General features: G+C 41.1%; 1 protein-coding gene across 13 annotated transcripts in view; it reads right to left on the reverse strand.

Annotated features, from left to right (window-relative positions):
• Window positions 1-14,634, reverse strand: part of MAPKAP1 (MAPK associated protein 1) — a 232,872-nt gene that overhangs the window by 119,540 nt on the left and 98,698 nt on the right. For all 13 annotated transcript variants that reach the window (XM_005213147.5, XM_024998825.2, XM_059891328.1 and 10 more), the window contains one exon: window positions 3,624-3,796. In XM_005213147.5, the coding sequence (XP_005213204.1) occupies window positions 3,624-3,718 (95 nt within the window). In that variant the 5' untranslated portion in view covers window positions 3,719-3,796. The remainder of the gene's footprint in view (window positions 1-3,623; window positions 3,797-14,634) is intronic.

Consider the following 14,634-nt stretch of genomic DNA (forward strand, 5'->3'; position numbering starts at 1 on the left):
GCCCCTGGAAACCACAATTCTAATCTCTGTTTCTATGAGTTCACTTTTCTAGATTCCACCTTAAGTGATATCACACAGTATTTGTCTTTCTCTCTCTGACTTATCTCATTTAGTATCATGTCCTTGAGATCCACCTCTATTGTTGAAAATAGCAGGATCTCCTTCTTTCTCATGCCTGCGTAGTATTCCACTGTGTGCATACACACACCACGCCATCTTTATCCATTCATTCACAGATGAGCTCTTAGGTGGTTTCCTTGTCTTGGCTATAGTGAATAATGCTGCAATGAACTAGGCAGTGCAGGTATCTCTTTGAGATCCTGTTTGCATTTCCTATGGATATATACTCAGAAGTGAGATTGCTGGATCCTACACAAGTTTTATTTTTAATTTTCTGAGGAACCTCTCTATATTGTTTTCCATAGTGCCTGTACCAATTTACATCCCAAACAACAGTCACAAGGGCTCCCTTTTCTCCATGGCCTCCCCAACACTTGTTATCTTGTCTTTTTGATGCCAGTCATTCTCACAGGTGTGAGGTAATTGCATTGTATTTCATTTGAACAGGACTGCTCCACAGACAGAAACTTTCACCCACTGAACACTGAGAGAACGCTCAGAAATACACTAATCCAGCTCTGTATACTACAGCAAAATCTTTCAAGTTTTCAGTAGTTCATCTGTCAATAGCCTAATGAAGGGCAACAGAATTTAGAGACCAGTGAGTGAAAAGAAGGCAAGGAATGGCCATTCTAGTGTACAACAGAGTCATAATATATGACAAAAAAATAAAAATTGCATAAAAAATAAGACTATTCAAAATTATTCATACAAATCTTTAAAATTATCTATCAAGTAAGATAAACATGGTTTTGTGTCAAGAACAAGTTCATATTTCCCATCTCAAGCTCTTGACAGGGTGAAACCTCACTGAATTTTATTTTTCTTTTACAAATGGGTGCTCCTAAAAAGGTGGTGTTTCACTAAAATCTTACAGAGAAATATAAATTAAGGAATGTTTTAAAAAAATCTTATAGGCCAGAAATAGACCCACAGAAATTCAGTCAACTGATCTTTGACAAAGCAGCAAAGGCAACTCAGTGCAGAAAGGATGGGTTTTCAACTGGATATTAAGATGAAAAAAAAAAAAGAATTCCCAATACAGACCTTGCACGTGTCACAAAAATTAACTCTAAATGGATCACACACCTAAATGTAAAGCACAAAACTATGAAACTTCTAGAAGATAACATAGGAGAAAAAGCAGGTAACCTTAGGTTTGGTGATGACTTTTTAGCTGTAAAACCGAAAGCACAATCTATGAAAAATTTGATAACTTGGAGTTCATTAACATTGAAAACTTCAGCTCTGCCAAAATTGCTGTTAAGAGAATAAAAACATGAGCCACAGATTGGGAGAAAAGTCTTTACAAGAAACACATCTGATAAATATACAAAGAACTCTTAAAATTAACTCAACAAGAAGAAAATAACCTGACTAAAATACATGCAAAAGACCTGAACAGAGAGCTCATAAAATAAGACAGATGTCAAATACGCATATGTAAAGATGCTCAACGTCATCTTACCGTGTGTGTGTTAAGTTGCTTCAGTCGTGTCCAACTCTTTGTGACCCCATGATCTGTAGCCCACCAGGCTCCTCTGTCTATGGGATTCTCCAGGCAAGAATACTGGAGTGAGCTGCCATTTTCTGCTCTAGGGGATCTTCCCCACCCAGGAATCCAACCTGGGTCTCCTGTATTGCAGGCAGTCTTCTGCACTGCAGGTGGATTCTTTACCAACTGAACCACCAGGGAAGCCGAGCCATAAAAAGAATAAAATTTGACATTTGTAGCAACATAAATGGACTTGGAGGGCATTATGCTAAGTGAAATAAGTCAGATAAAGACAAATACTCTGCCATCATCATATGCCATCATTATATGTGGAATCTAAAAAACACAACAAAACAATAAAGAAGCAGATTTACAGACACAGAGAACAAAACAGTAGTTACCAGTGGGGAGAAGGAAGAGAGGGCAATATAGGGGAAGGGAAAGAAAGGGTTATTGTGGAATTATGTGAAATCATATGTGTGAAACTCCCTAAAATTGCACAGCACTATAGAGTTTGTTTATTAATTTTTATGTTAAACTTTTACTTTGAATTGGGGTATAGCTGGTTAACAATGTTGTGATACCTGTATCCATTCTTCCTCAAACTCCCCTCCCATCCAGACTGCCACATAACACTGAGCAGAGTTCCATGAAAGTACTACAGAATTTAAATAATCATTTATTCAATTAAAAAAAAGAAGAAATTCTTGGGTTAAATACCAGTTCTACCACTTACAATGTAATATAGAAAAGTTACTCAGCCTCTCCACGCTTTGGTCTCCTTGTTTGTAAAATGTATGCCACAGCTCAACTCACTGTGTAACCCGGGGCAAGTTCCTTTGCCTCTCTTGGTTTCAGTTCCCACGTCAAGCAATATTCTAAGCATTAACTCAGACAACACTTATGAAGTCACTAGCACTGGCTTGTTTCCACTTTATGCTGAAAAGGAACAACACCGTAGCTGAGCCTTGAGTACAGCTGCAGACTCAATCCTTTTCTGAGCCTATGTGATATCTTGGTTGGAAAGGCTTCCTACTGCCATAGGAACAATAAGGATTATCATTATATCCACAATTTATTCTGGCAAAGTGGAAGGCACTGTCAATGAGAACTTGAAAGAATGATTTAAAGTACAAATTTAATGTACCTAAACACACACACGACAGACTGGACCATTCTAACTCAAAATGAGAAGAAAACGTATCCATGAAAATCCATTTCCAAAACGAAGGCAACCACGACATTTAGCCCTACTGCTAGGAAGGGCACATAAAGCTAGGAGAGGATGCCTGTCAGACAAGACATTCAAGTACGGGAGGACTAAAGCAGCAAACCGCTTTAAACTTCAAGTTATGGTGTACAAGCACAGAGACTACTTTCAAGCACTGCATTTTTAATGTAACAGTTTAATGAGGAATGGAGTCTAGGGAAAAACTGGACCACTGCCTGGTAACAAAGAAAACTATAATTCAGATCAAAGGGAAATAATGTAAAAATCATGGCATCAAACAGATTGGGAATCAAATTCTGACTGGGTCAACTCGCACTGGTGTAACAGCAGCAAAGAACAACTCTCTGATCCTGAGCTGCCTCCTCTGCTAAACAAGAACTGCTATGCTCACCTCACAGGAAGTGGGAGAATTAAATGAGAAATCAGATATGCAGTGTCTGGCGCCATGTCCATCTCATGATCTCTGTTCAACAAACGTGAGTTCCCTCCCATTACCGTCCACGCCCCTTTTATAAAATCAGCAAGCATCATAAAAGGTTTTGGAAAGGCATTTCCTTGGGTCCGGATTCATAAACTTGGGTCTATTTGGCAGGTAGACTCTCTGAGATAACAAGCCTGAGTTACACAGGCCCAAGATCTGGTGAGCAGCCTGCCCTGGATCAGTGTGGACATCTGGCTCCCAGGCCAGTGCCTAGAAAAACTGGCCGGGCCCAAAGGGCAGCACGGGTGGCCAGGAGACAGCCAGAAACCAGAGCAGCCAAGAAAAGGGAGGATTACTTGAGCTTCGGCTCCCGTCCTTCGCTGGTGTACTGCCAGCAGATGAGCCCGATGAGGTCCTGCACCCTGGCGCTGGCCATGGTCACCACCGTCATTGGCAGCAGTCTGTCCTGGCTCGAGTGCAGGGGGAGGTAGACATCGATCTTCTTGGTCGCTGTTGTGCCTACGTGACCCTGTGGACAGAGCACACGCGTGAGGGTAAAGCACACAGTTCTGGTCACGCAGACCCTGCTGGGCTACAACGACTGCCCTCCAGGACCTGTGCTCTCATTCTTTGGGCACAGACCAACTTATGAGCCTGGGGTGGTCCTGAGGGGAAACATTGTTTATAGTTTTAAGAGTTTCGTTTTTTTTTAATTTGAATTTTCTGCTGCTCGAATGGATCCAGCTCTGCCAGCAGTAAGGTAAATGAGCACTACAGCTAAAATGAACAAATGAGAGTGGTGAGCAGACCTAATGCTTGGTGTCAGGAGACTTGTTCTGCTGCTTATTCAGACTGACCCTGGCATCAGCTGCCCTCCCTGAAAACTGCTATATCACTCCCTGAGACCTTGGGTAAGCTACCATATTCTCTGAGGAAGCATTTAGCAGTACTGGAACCAAGCGCTTTCTTTCTCGGAGACGATGGGGGGCTAACTCCATTATGCAGTACATCTCTTTACTTCACTCATCTGAACTAAAGTTCAAGGGTCTCTGGTCTTATTACTGCCCTAACGGCCATACTCACACTGACCTACATGTCCCTAATCCCTCCCCTACACCTCTCTCTCCTCTCTCCCAAGCCCTCCACTCCCCTCTGGAACTCCTGCACGAACCAGCAAACTCCCCATAAATCATTACTTCTTTTTAAAAAACATTCCTCCACCTCTTTGCCATAATTGAAACCTGCCAGTCATGAGGATACTACTTCCTCTATTGTCCAGAAGACTGCTTTGCTTTATTCTTTTTAACCTCCAAACCTTTAAGGCCAACAGGCAGAGTGGGTATTCTTGGTCCTGCTATTTCCAAACTATTAATTCTCCTTTCTTACAAAAACAAAAACCCCTGTTCCTTTAAGACCCAAGCCACCCAACTGTACCAGCCTCTCCCTCTCCCTTCCTGTTTCTGTTACCCACCAGCCTTTGGTCATCCTGCTCCCTCACTAAGGCCTGAGTTCTTGGTCAGTCTTTCCCACCCCAATTCCTGTCATCATTCTAAAAGAAAAATCTGTCCAATACCCAAGGCTCTCAATCCCTAGACCACGTCACCCCCAATGCCTTTTCATCCACTCTTCAAATCACTGATTGCGCTGGGTATACTGGAGATTTAGAACAACTCCAATATCCCAACACCTACTCACTGAATACACTTTAAAATTTTTAATTGAATTAATTAGTTTGTTTTTAAATTTGGGCCTTGCCACGTACCTTGCGGGATATCTCAGTTCCCTGACCAGGGACTGAACCTGGGCCGTGGCAGTGGAAGTGCTGAATCCTAACCTCTAGACCACAAGGTTAAAACCCGAATATACTTTAATAACCTCTACCTCATCTATTCAAGTAGTCCCTCAAATTCTTTACCCTATAATCTGTTGAACCACCTCTTAATTATCTATCAGTCACCCTTATTTCCCAACACCCCACCCCCAGACTACATAGCCATTATAATCATTCCTTTGCAGATATGATTTTTTAAAATATTTTTATTTATTTATTTGGCTGCACCAGGTCTTAACTGCGGCACATGGGATCTGTGCTGCCGTGAGCTGGATGTTTTAGCTGTGGCATGTGGGATCTAGTTCCCCAAACAGGGATTGAACCCAGGCCTCCTGCACTGGGAGTGTGGAGCCTTGGTCACTGGACCACCAGGGAAGCTCCACAAATACAATTTTAATACGCTCTTATTCCCCTGGACACGGTCTGCAGAGCATCAATCTTATATGACCCCAACCCTCTGCATTCCTCAGCTAAACACTGGAGAAAAATCATGCAACCATACAGATGGATTTTACTTTAAATCCTATGATGATAAAACTCAGACACTCGGTGCCATACAGCAAGCCTGCTATATCCCTGCACCCCCGAGACCATACTGCACACTTGTGCTTCTCTCCTCAGACTTCCCACGAACCGTGCCTCTTGACCTTCAGCCCCTGTCCTTCCCTCATGTACTGCCAATAGATGAAAAATGAAGAGGACCCCTGAATACATGGATTTGAACTGCAGGTGTCCACTTGCAAGTGATTTTTTTTCACCTGATACAGACTACAGTACTACACGATCCACTACAGTACTACACTACTGTGGATACCAAACTGCATCATCAAATTTGATTATGTTACACTCCTGTTGAAACTCCTTCACTGAGTGGCTCCTATGATACTCTGAATGAAATCCAAACTCCACGAAGTGTGCGACAAGGCACTGCGTGATCTGACCCCTGCCTAACCCTCCAACGTCATCTACTGCCTCTCTTCCCCCACCTACTTCAGCTACACTGGCCTTCTAGGAATGTCCTGAATGTGTGTGCCTTGACTGCTTCTTCCCCTCTTAAGGCCACTGCAAGTGTTACTCATGTATCTATCTAGGAGGCTCCTTCTTATGACTTTTGCATTCTCTAACATGTGGTCTCAAGCTGGTACATAAGGTGATAACAATAGGATGCGCTGTCTATCAGAGAGTTCTTGTGAGAATTGCTACTACTGGTATTCAAGGCTCAGCTCACATGACACCTCCTCAGAGAAACCTCCACTCATAATCCTATAGAAAGACGACCTTTCCACAGTCAACCCTCTCACCCTTGTCTTGTTCGTTTCCTTCAGAAGGCTTAACAATTTGATAGGACCTATTTATTTATGTGCATCTTCAGTGTATGCCTTCCCCACTGGCCTCTGAGCGTCCATGAGGACAGCCATAATAACGTTTGCTTTGTTTACTGCTCTGTACACAATGGCTAGCACTGTGCCTGGTGCACAGAAGACTCTCCAAAAAAACTCTGTTGAACTACAGAATGAATGCATGAATGACTCAAATGCCTACTGGGACACATGGTAGGAACTCAATAAACGTTAGTTTCTTCCCTCCATCCCACTCGTCCTACTTCTATGGGCCTGTTTCCTGGTAGCAGACGGAGATGGAGGGACCTGAACAATCAACTGCTTCCATCTTTAACATCCTCTACAGGATTGTATTGATCTAAAGGTGGAAAAAAATATCAGAACTAGAGTAAGGAAATACATAAAATCAGTTTAGAAAACATTTTTAGAGAAATTCCACTTCTCATATAACCCAGCATCTAATATTAGATCCATAGGGTTGTTTTTTTTTTCTTTATTGTCTTCCCTCTATGTTATAAAAACAAATAATACAAAAGATAATTCTCCTACATAAAGCTCTCTCTCTCATGCATGTATACATGTGTACATGCGCGCGCGTGCACACAGACACACACACACACAGACACAGTTTTCAGCTTGGAAGTAATAACTCCAATGACTAGCAAAGATGTCTCTAAACAGCAAGTGTCATTTTGTCAGGCAGTCAAAAGGTTAAAGTGAAAACAGCCGCAATCTTTCTGGAGTGGGTTTACACACCCTCCTACCACTCTCTTCTCAAACTCATTTTCAGACCCTCTAGTTGCTGTCACTGCTCTCCCTTCTTATTTCTGTTTATTCCTCCTCCTTTCTTGGAAGAACTTGGAACTGAGGGGCTATCGGAATCACAGTATCTCAAGATACAAAGATTCAATGAAATGACAAATGTGAATGTACTCTGTAAATTATAAAGTGCTTTAGAAATGCAGTGCAGTATCTAGAAAGGGTCTAAGTTTTATAATCAGACCCATTTCTATTACTCAAGTCTATTAAAGGTCACATGAGGCCAAAGATGGATGCTGTAGGAGTCCTATTAATAATATCTATTATTATAATAATAGCTAACATTTATTTACAGCTAAGTGTTAAATAAACTCTGCTAAATGCCTGCCTAAGTTATTTAATTCTCACAATCACTATAAGAGGTAGGGTTCTACCATTACCCTCGTAATATAAATGAGAAAACCAAGGCTTACAAGGCTACAGTCATCGGCTCAAGATCCCATTACTGAAGTGAAGAGCCAGGACTCAAATCCATGTCTGTCTGACTCCAAAGCCTCCACTCTAAACCTCAGCATCTTCTTTCACTAAAGTTATACTAAATAGAATCAGTCCCCACTCTCCAAGGCTGGACAACTGTCTCCTGCTCCTTCTCAAAAACATGCCCAAAACACTGCCATTTCCTCGAGAGGGGGCATTCTAAGGAGCTGGCCAAGGAGAACCAGGGAGGACTGCAACTCCGGAGATTACTGCCACTGCCATCTGACTGCAAGGAGTCATCACTGTCTAGGAAATGAAAGCAGATAGTTCTATGGTACCCTCTATTTCATAGTGAAATAGCAAGTGTGCGAAAAACTATGAGAATAAATATGGCACATACTTATTAAATGAATAAAGCGCTTTATCTTTTTAATCTTCTAATTCCATCTTGAGGCACTGATGACTGGGGAAAAATGCCTTGCACAAACCTTGAAATTATGTATTTTTTAATAAGGAGCCTCTTCGGAAAAAACTCAAGGTGGTGGCAGTTAGCTCTATCTAATAGTCCCTGTGTTGCAATATTTAGAGAGAATCATCTAAAACATAAAACAATCCATCAACATAATAGAAAGTAATTAACTTATTTTAAAAAAAGAAAGGTGACCAAAGGATTAAAAGTATTCATCACACATCAAGGCAAGCAATATTCCACAAAGCTAACATCTAACTATTAAAAAGCAACTAGCAATAAACAAAGATCGTATCATACAGTTTCACTGCGTGGCAATTTATGTGTTTCACAATACAGAGTGGGGACATGGAGGCATAACTAGAGCACAAGGAAGGGGTCACAACAGAGACAGGGGAAACTGGTTTAGCTCCATCCTTCCCAGTCTCTCATGCATTCAACAAACACCCACTGGAACACCATATTGGGCTCTGAAGACAAAGTTAAGACACAGTGCAGATCTTCACCAAATTCATGGTCTGCTGAAGATCTATACTGTACAATGTGCATAAAGCTTTAAGAGGGAAAGTACAGGCTACTATGAGAGCTCAGAAGCAACCTCGACTAAAGACAGTTCGAAAAAGCCTCCTAGATTAAAAAAAAAAATTTACCCTTCCATCCAATAGAACCATTAACCCAAGGAAAAGACACTTACTATATTTCAATACTTTCTATACCAATATACAAAAAAGTGAATATGAATTCTCCCTAAGACACGGGATTTTGAGTGTTTCATTTTAATTTTCTGCTTTATATTTTTCTGCATTTTCTAAACTGAGCATGGTATTAATTTTTATAATTACAAACAAAATATTTATAATTAAATGACCAAAAAGGAGAAAAAAAGAGCTACTATACAGAGCTTAAGAGAGCTTTAAGTAAAAGAAAGGATCAACTTTGAAAATGCAGCCTATGTTAAGGTATCTGGCAAAATTTATTAAGGACACACTATGTGCCAGTGCTCTGACAGGCTGTTGGGAAAATAAGCTGAAAATATAACTCAGACACTTTCAACGGCAGGTTAAGTCATTTTTATTAAAGAAATAAAAAGTAAGAAACGCATTGAGCTGACAAGTTTGGAGTTGAACAACTCTCTCCAGAGCAGCTCCCAAATTGGGAAATGCCCCTGGTTCAGGTGTCAGAAAGAAAAGTATTCTTGAACCAAACTATTCCTGAACACAAACGCAACTGATGAAGACCAACTAGACTTCAGAGTTCACATTACACGGCCTGTCCATTATAGCCTGGACAGTGCAGCCAAATCTCAAACTCAACATGTCCAAGACCCATTTCCTCCTTCAGCTTCTCTCATTCCATATTCAATCTCATTTATGGCTCTCACCACCTACTCCATCACTTAAGCTAAGAACCTTAACTCCTTTCAAATGTCTCTGAAATATCTCTCAAATCTTTCTGCCCTAGTTCAAGCTTCATCATTTCTCAGCAAGACCATTGCAGCAGTCTCTTATCTCCCTATCTCTAAAAATCTCTTCTCTTTCCAAATCTTTATTTTCTCACTGCTACTGAAGTGATTTTTCTCTAATCACTGACCATGCCTGTCACACAGAAATACATGCTGGCCCTCCCCAGTGTTAGCATTCTAGCTCTTTAGCATGACAGTTAATACCCTTCACACTCTGGTCCCAATGTATCATTGCTAAAGTATATTGAACAGAGGTTAAGAGTTGTGGGGCCACCCAAGACGGGCGGGTCACGGTGGAGAGGTCTGACAGAATGTGGTCCACTGGAGAAGGGAATGGCAAACCACTTCAGTATTCTTGCCTTGAGAACCCCATAAACAGTATGAAAAGGCAAAATGATAGGATACTGAAAGAAGAACTCCCCAGGCCAGAAGGTGCCCAATACGCTACTGGAGATCAGTGGAGAAATAACTCCAGAAAGAACGAAGGGATGGAGCCAAAGCGAAAACAATACCCAGTTGTGGATGTAACTGGTGATAGAAGCAAGGTCCAATGCTGTGAAGAGCAATATTGCATAGGAACCTGGAATGTTAGGTCCATGAATCAAGGCAAATTGGAAGTGGTCAAATAGGAGATGGCAAGAGTGAATGTCAACATTCTAGGAATCAGCGACCTATAATGGACTGGAATGGGTGAATTTAACTCAGATGACCATTATATCTACTACTTCGGGCAGGAATCCCTTAGAAGAAATGGAGTAGCCATCATGGCCATTGGCCAAAAGAGTCCGAAATGCAGTACTTGGATGTAATCTCAAAAACGATGCAAATTGATAAAAGGATTATTTGTGGCCTTCAAAAGTTAAAACTCTCTTAAAAGGAATGGCTGCAGTTCCATTCCACCAGTACCTTCTTCCCTAATTCCCTCAACAAGGACCAAAGGAGGCTACAGTCTACCAACAGCCTGCGCTTAGTCAGTCATGTTGGACTCTGTGAATCCAGAGACTGTAGCCCACCAGGCTCCTCTGTCCATGGGGATTTTCCAGGCAAGAATACTGGAGTGGGTTGCCATGTCCTCCTCTAGGGGACCTTTCCAACCCAGGGATTGAACCCAGGTCTCCTGAACTGCAGGTGGATTCTTTACCGTCTGAGCCACCAGACAAGCCCTACCAACAGCCTAGCCTTTACTAACATGATACCAGACTTGGGAGAGGGGTCTCAGACTACCATTACACTGATGATGGTTAAGGGACTTCATTTGATCACAGAAAGGATTTTAAGCAAAATTGAATCTATTTCTGGCCTAAGCCAAGTTTAATCAACTACGAGAAATTAAACAGGGATCTATGTGAAGAGGAAACAAAAACCCCAGACTGAAGCATTCTGCTCTCAACAAATGCTGGCTTTATGAGCTCATGGAAAGAACTCACTTTTTTACATTCAAAATAGTGGCACTGAACTTCTGAATAGATTTTGTGTAAAATTCTATGACAAATCCATTCAGAACCAGGGGCTTGACTCTGTAATGCTACCTTAATCCTCAATAAATCTGGAATGCTTAAAGGCTATTAAATTAACATTTCCCCGCTCTGACACCTGTAGTCAAGTTAATTTGTCAAAAACATTCCTACAGTTTGTCACTGGACACTGTATTTTCTGACAAGTTAAGTTTAAAATAAAATTGACAAAATCTCATTAATTTCCTCTGAATCACCAACCTTGGTTACATTAAGCTTTTATTATTAAGAACGTCAACTGTCACTCTTTCTTTAACAAGGTCAAGGTCTGATCTGGGTACCTCCAAGATCCTTATTCTATTAATAGGAGCTAGTGAGGCATTGCAGTATGGTGATTAAAAGTGTAAGTTGTGGAATCAGAAAGACCTGGGTTCAATTCTCACTTATTGTGTGTCCTTGGACAATTTTATTTAACTTATCTGGGTCACTATTTCCACACAGTAACAGTGTATTATAAAAGTACCTCTTCATGGAATTGTTGAAAGGATTCAATCAGACTACGCATGTAAAGCACTTATCACTGCCCAGTCTATAGTAAACGCTCAGCAAACGTTGGTTCTTCATTAAGCTGTCTTTTTCTCCCCTAGATTTAAATTCAGAAACTTAAAAAAAACACCACCACCTTCACTGCCATTCATAGACTTTTAAAACTACAAGGAATTTAAGGGTCATCCCCTTTAAAATATTTTTCACCAAATGGTTGTCCTACGAGCTGTCCTGAACATCTTCCACTGATGAAGTCCCTGTCACCCTCTGAAGTCTGCAGGTAAACAGTTTTGATGGCTAAAACATTTCTTTACATTGAGGGACACTTTCTCTGCAGCTTTTAGCCACTGATCTTAGTTCCAGACCTCAGGAAACTGGAAAAACTTCACTCCACTTTCACAGTGCTAAGTCGCTTCAGTCATGTTCAACTCTTTGCTACTCTATGGACTGCAGCCCGTCAAGCTCCTCTTCCATGGGATTTTCTAGGCAAGAATACTGGAGTGGGTTGTCATGCCCTCCTCCAGGGGATCTTCCCCACCCAGGGACTGAACCCACGTCTCTTATGTCTCTGGCACTGGCAGGTGGTTCTTTACCACTAGTGCCACTGGGGTCCATTTCCAGAGACACCCCTTCATATATATATGAGAACCCCCAATAAAATAACTCAGCTACTAAACACTGTGCAATGAGCCAGACTATCTATAACCCTTTTAAATAGTACAAGACAGCATAGAAAATGTTATTTCCATTATTTTTTCTTAGGCTGATCATTTTCTGATATTTTCTTTCTATAGCATCTATGATAAATATGTGGCTTCCCTGGCGGCTCAGATGGTAAAGAATCTGCCTGTAATGCAGGAGACCTGCGTTCAATCCCTGGGTTAGGAAGATCCCCTGGAGAAGGGAATGGCAACCCAGTCCAGTATTCTTGCCTGGAGAATTCCATGGACAGAGGAGCCTGGTGGGCTACAGCCCATGTAGTTGCAGAAAGTCGGACTTGATTACAGTCCTGGACCTAAAACAAGAAAAGATACTGTTGCTTGCAAGTAAAGATTTTCTCTATTTAAAATAAATCTTCCTTGTTTTGATACTCTAACAGTCTTTTCCCACTTTTGGAAAAAAAAAAAAAGCCTAGAGCTATTGTTTCAAACCGTTACCACATGAAATTTGAGTAACAGCCTTGAATAATTTTTTTTTAAGACACCAACTGAAAGACCAGCTATTATTCATGTTTGAATACCAGTGAGAAATTTTACAAAATGGTGGAAAGGGGTGACAGGGGAATGAAAGGGAAAAAAAAGAAAGTCTACGCGCTGAAGGATTGGTGCTTTTGAACTGTGGTGTTGGAGAAGACTCTTGAGAGTCCCTTTGACTGCAAGGAGATCCAACCAGTCCATTCTGAAGGAGATTAGCCCTGGGATTTCTTTGGAGGGAATGATGCTGAAGCTGAAACTCCAGTACTTTGGCCACCTCATGCGAAGAGTTGACTCATTGGAAAAGACTCTGATGCTGGGAGGGATTGGGGGCAGGAGGAGAAGGGGACGACAGGGGATGAGATGGCTGGATGGCATCGCTGACTCAATGGACGTGAGTCTCAGTGAACTCCAGGAGTTGGTGATGGATAGGGAGGCCTGGCGTGCTGCGACTCACGGGGTCGCAAAGAGTCGGACACAACTGAGGGACTGATCTGATCTGATCTGATCTGACCCATACGGCATCTGGAATAATGACCATTTACTCAGTCTTAAAATTCAGAAAGCAGTTCCTGATGCTACCAGGTTTCCCCATCATGGATTATGTTCACTAGGGACCTCTTTGCAGAGTCTACAGAACTGACGTGGACCTGGCCCTGCCAGCCTTGAGTGGTCTAACTTTGGGCAAGCCCATAACCTCTCTGAAAGTCAATTTCCTCAGCCATGAAACACAGATGAGACTTCCATCTCAAAAGACTCACTGGACAAAGCAAAAATAAAGCATGTTGAAGTTCTCTGTGAAGTGCAAATTGTCACACAGTGTCAATCAATCCTTATATTGTTATTTACACTGTTGCTCAGACCAGGCAGATCTTCAACAAAAAGTCCCTTCAAACCAGGTTGAGAAGTGGAGACAACAGGGAAAGATCCGTATTTATGAGAGAAGAGCCACAGAATTCTTTCCTCATTCAGCCTCAGGATGGTTACAGCCTGTACCAGGAGGTGCTCTCACAAGCACAATCCAGTCATCTTAAAGCATAATGGGATGTAAAGTGTCCATTTTGAATTTTCATAGCCATTGTGGGATTCTTTAGATCATTAATGTTACATAGCACTTTGCATTTAATTATACAAACAATGGGTTCTATAATGATGGTATTATCAGGGAAAGGTAATTTGCATGAACTAAGTCCCATCACCTAGGGTAAGTTTAGGGACCTCTTCATTTTTAAATCATTTATATAATAAAATCAATATGCTTTAAAAGTAAAAATAGGTTTTTTAAAAACCATAAAGAAGAGTTACATGTTTTAAACTCTATCAATTATCATAATATAATGAGTCTTTTTAAGATTTAATATCAACTTTTAAAATTAAAACTCAATGGAGAATGTATACTTGGCTCCATTACTAGATGATGTATCTCCAGAAAAGGTTACAGTAGAGCCATTATCACCCTCCTAAATTATATGGAAAATTTGGTACAACCCTCCAAGTACCCCAAGGACAATTTAATTCCAGAGATAGTGAAGTATTTGGAGAATATAACATTGTATAAATATTGAAGGAGATAATTCAGGTGCACCTATCATATTCATTTCTTGCAGGGTTTCAGTTGGTTAAATGTTTCAAAAATTTTAAATGTCAACATACAACTTAAGGAACTTTCCTGGCAGTCGAGTGGTTAAGACTCCACGCTTCCAATTCAGGTAGCACAGTTCAATCCTGGTCAGGGAACTGAGACTTTGCAGGCTGTGCAGTGCAGCCAAGTAAGTAAATAAATAAACAAACTGACTTTACCATTAAGTAAAAGATTCTTTGAAAAATACAAATTAA

This window comes from Bos taurus, chromosome 11 (assembly GCF_002263795.3).
Source record: "Bos taurus isolate L1 Dominette 01449 registration number 42190680 breed Hereford chromosome 11, ARS-UCD2.0, whole genome shotgun sequence".
In the NCBI taxonomy this organism is placed as follows: Eukaryota; Metazoa; Chordata; class Mammalia; order Artiodactyla; family Bovidae; genus Bos; species Bos taurus.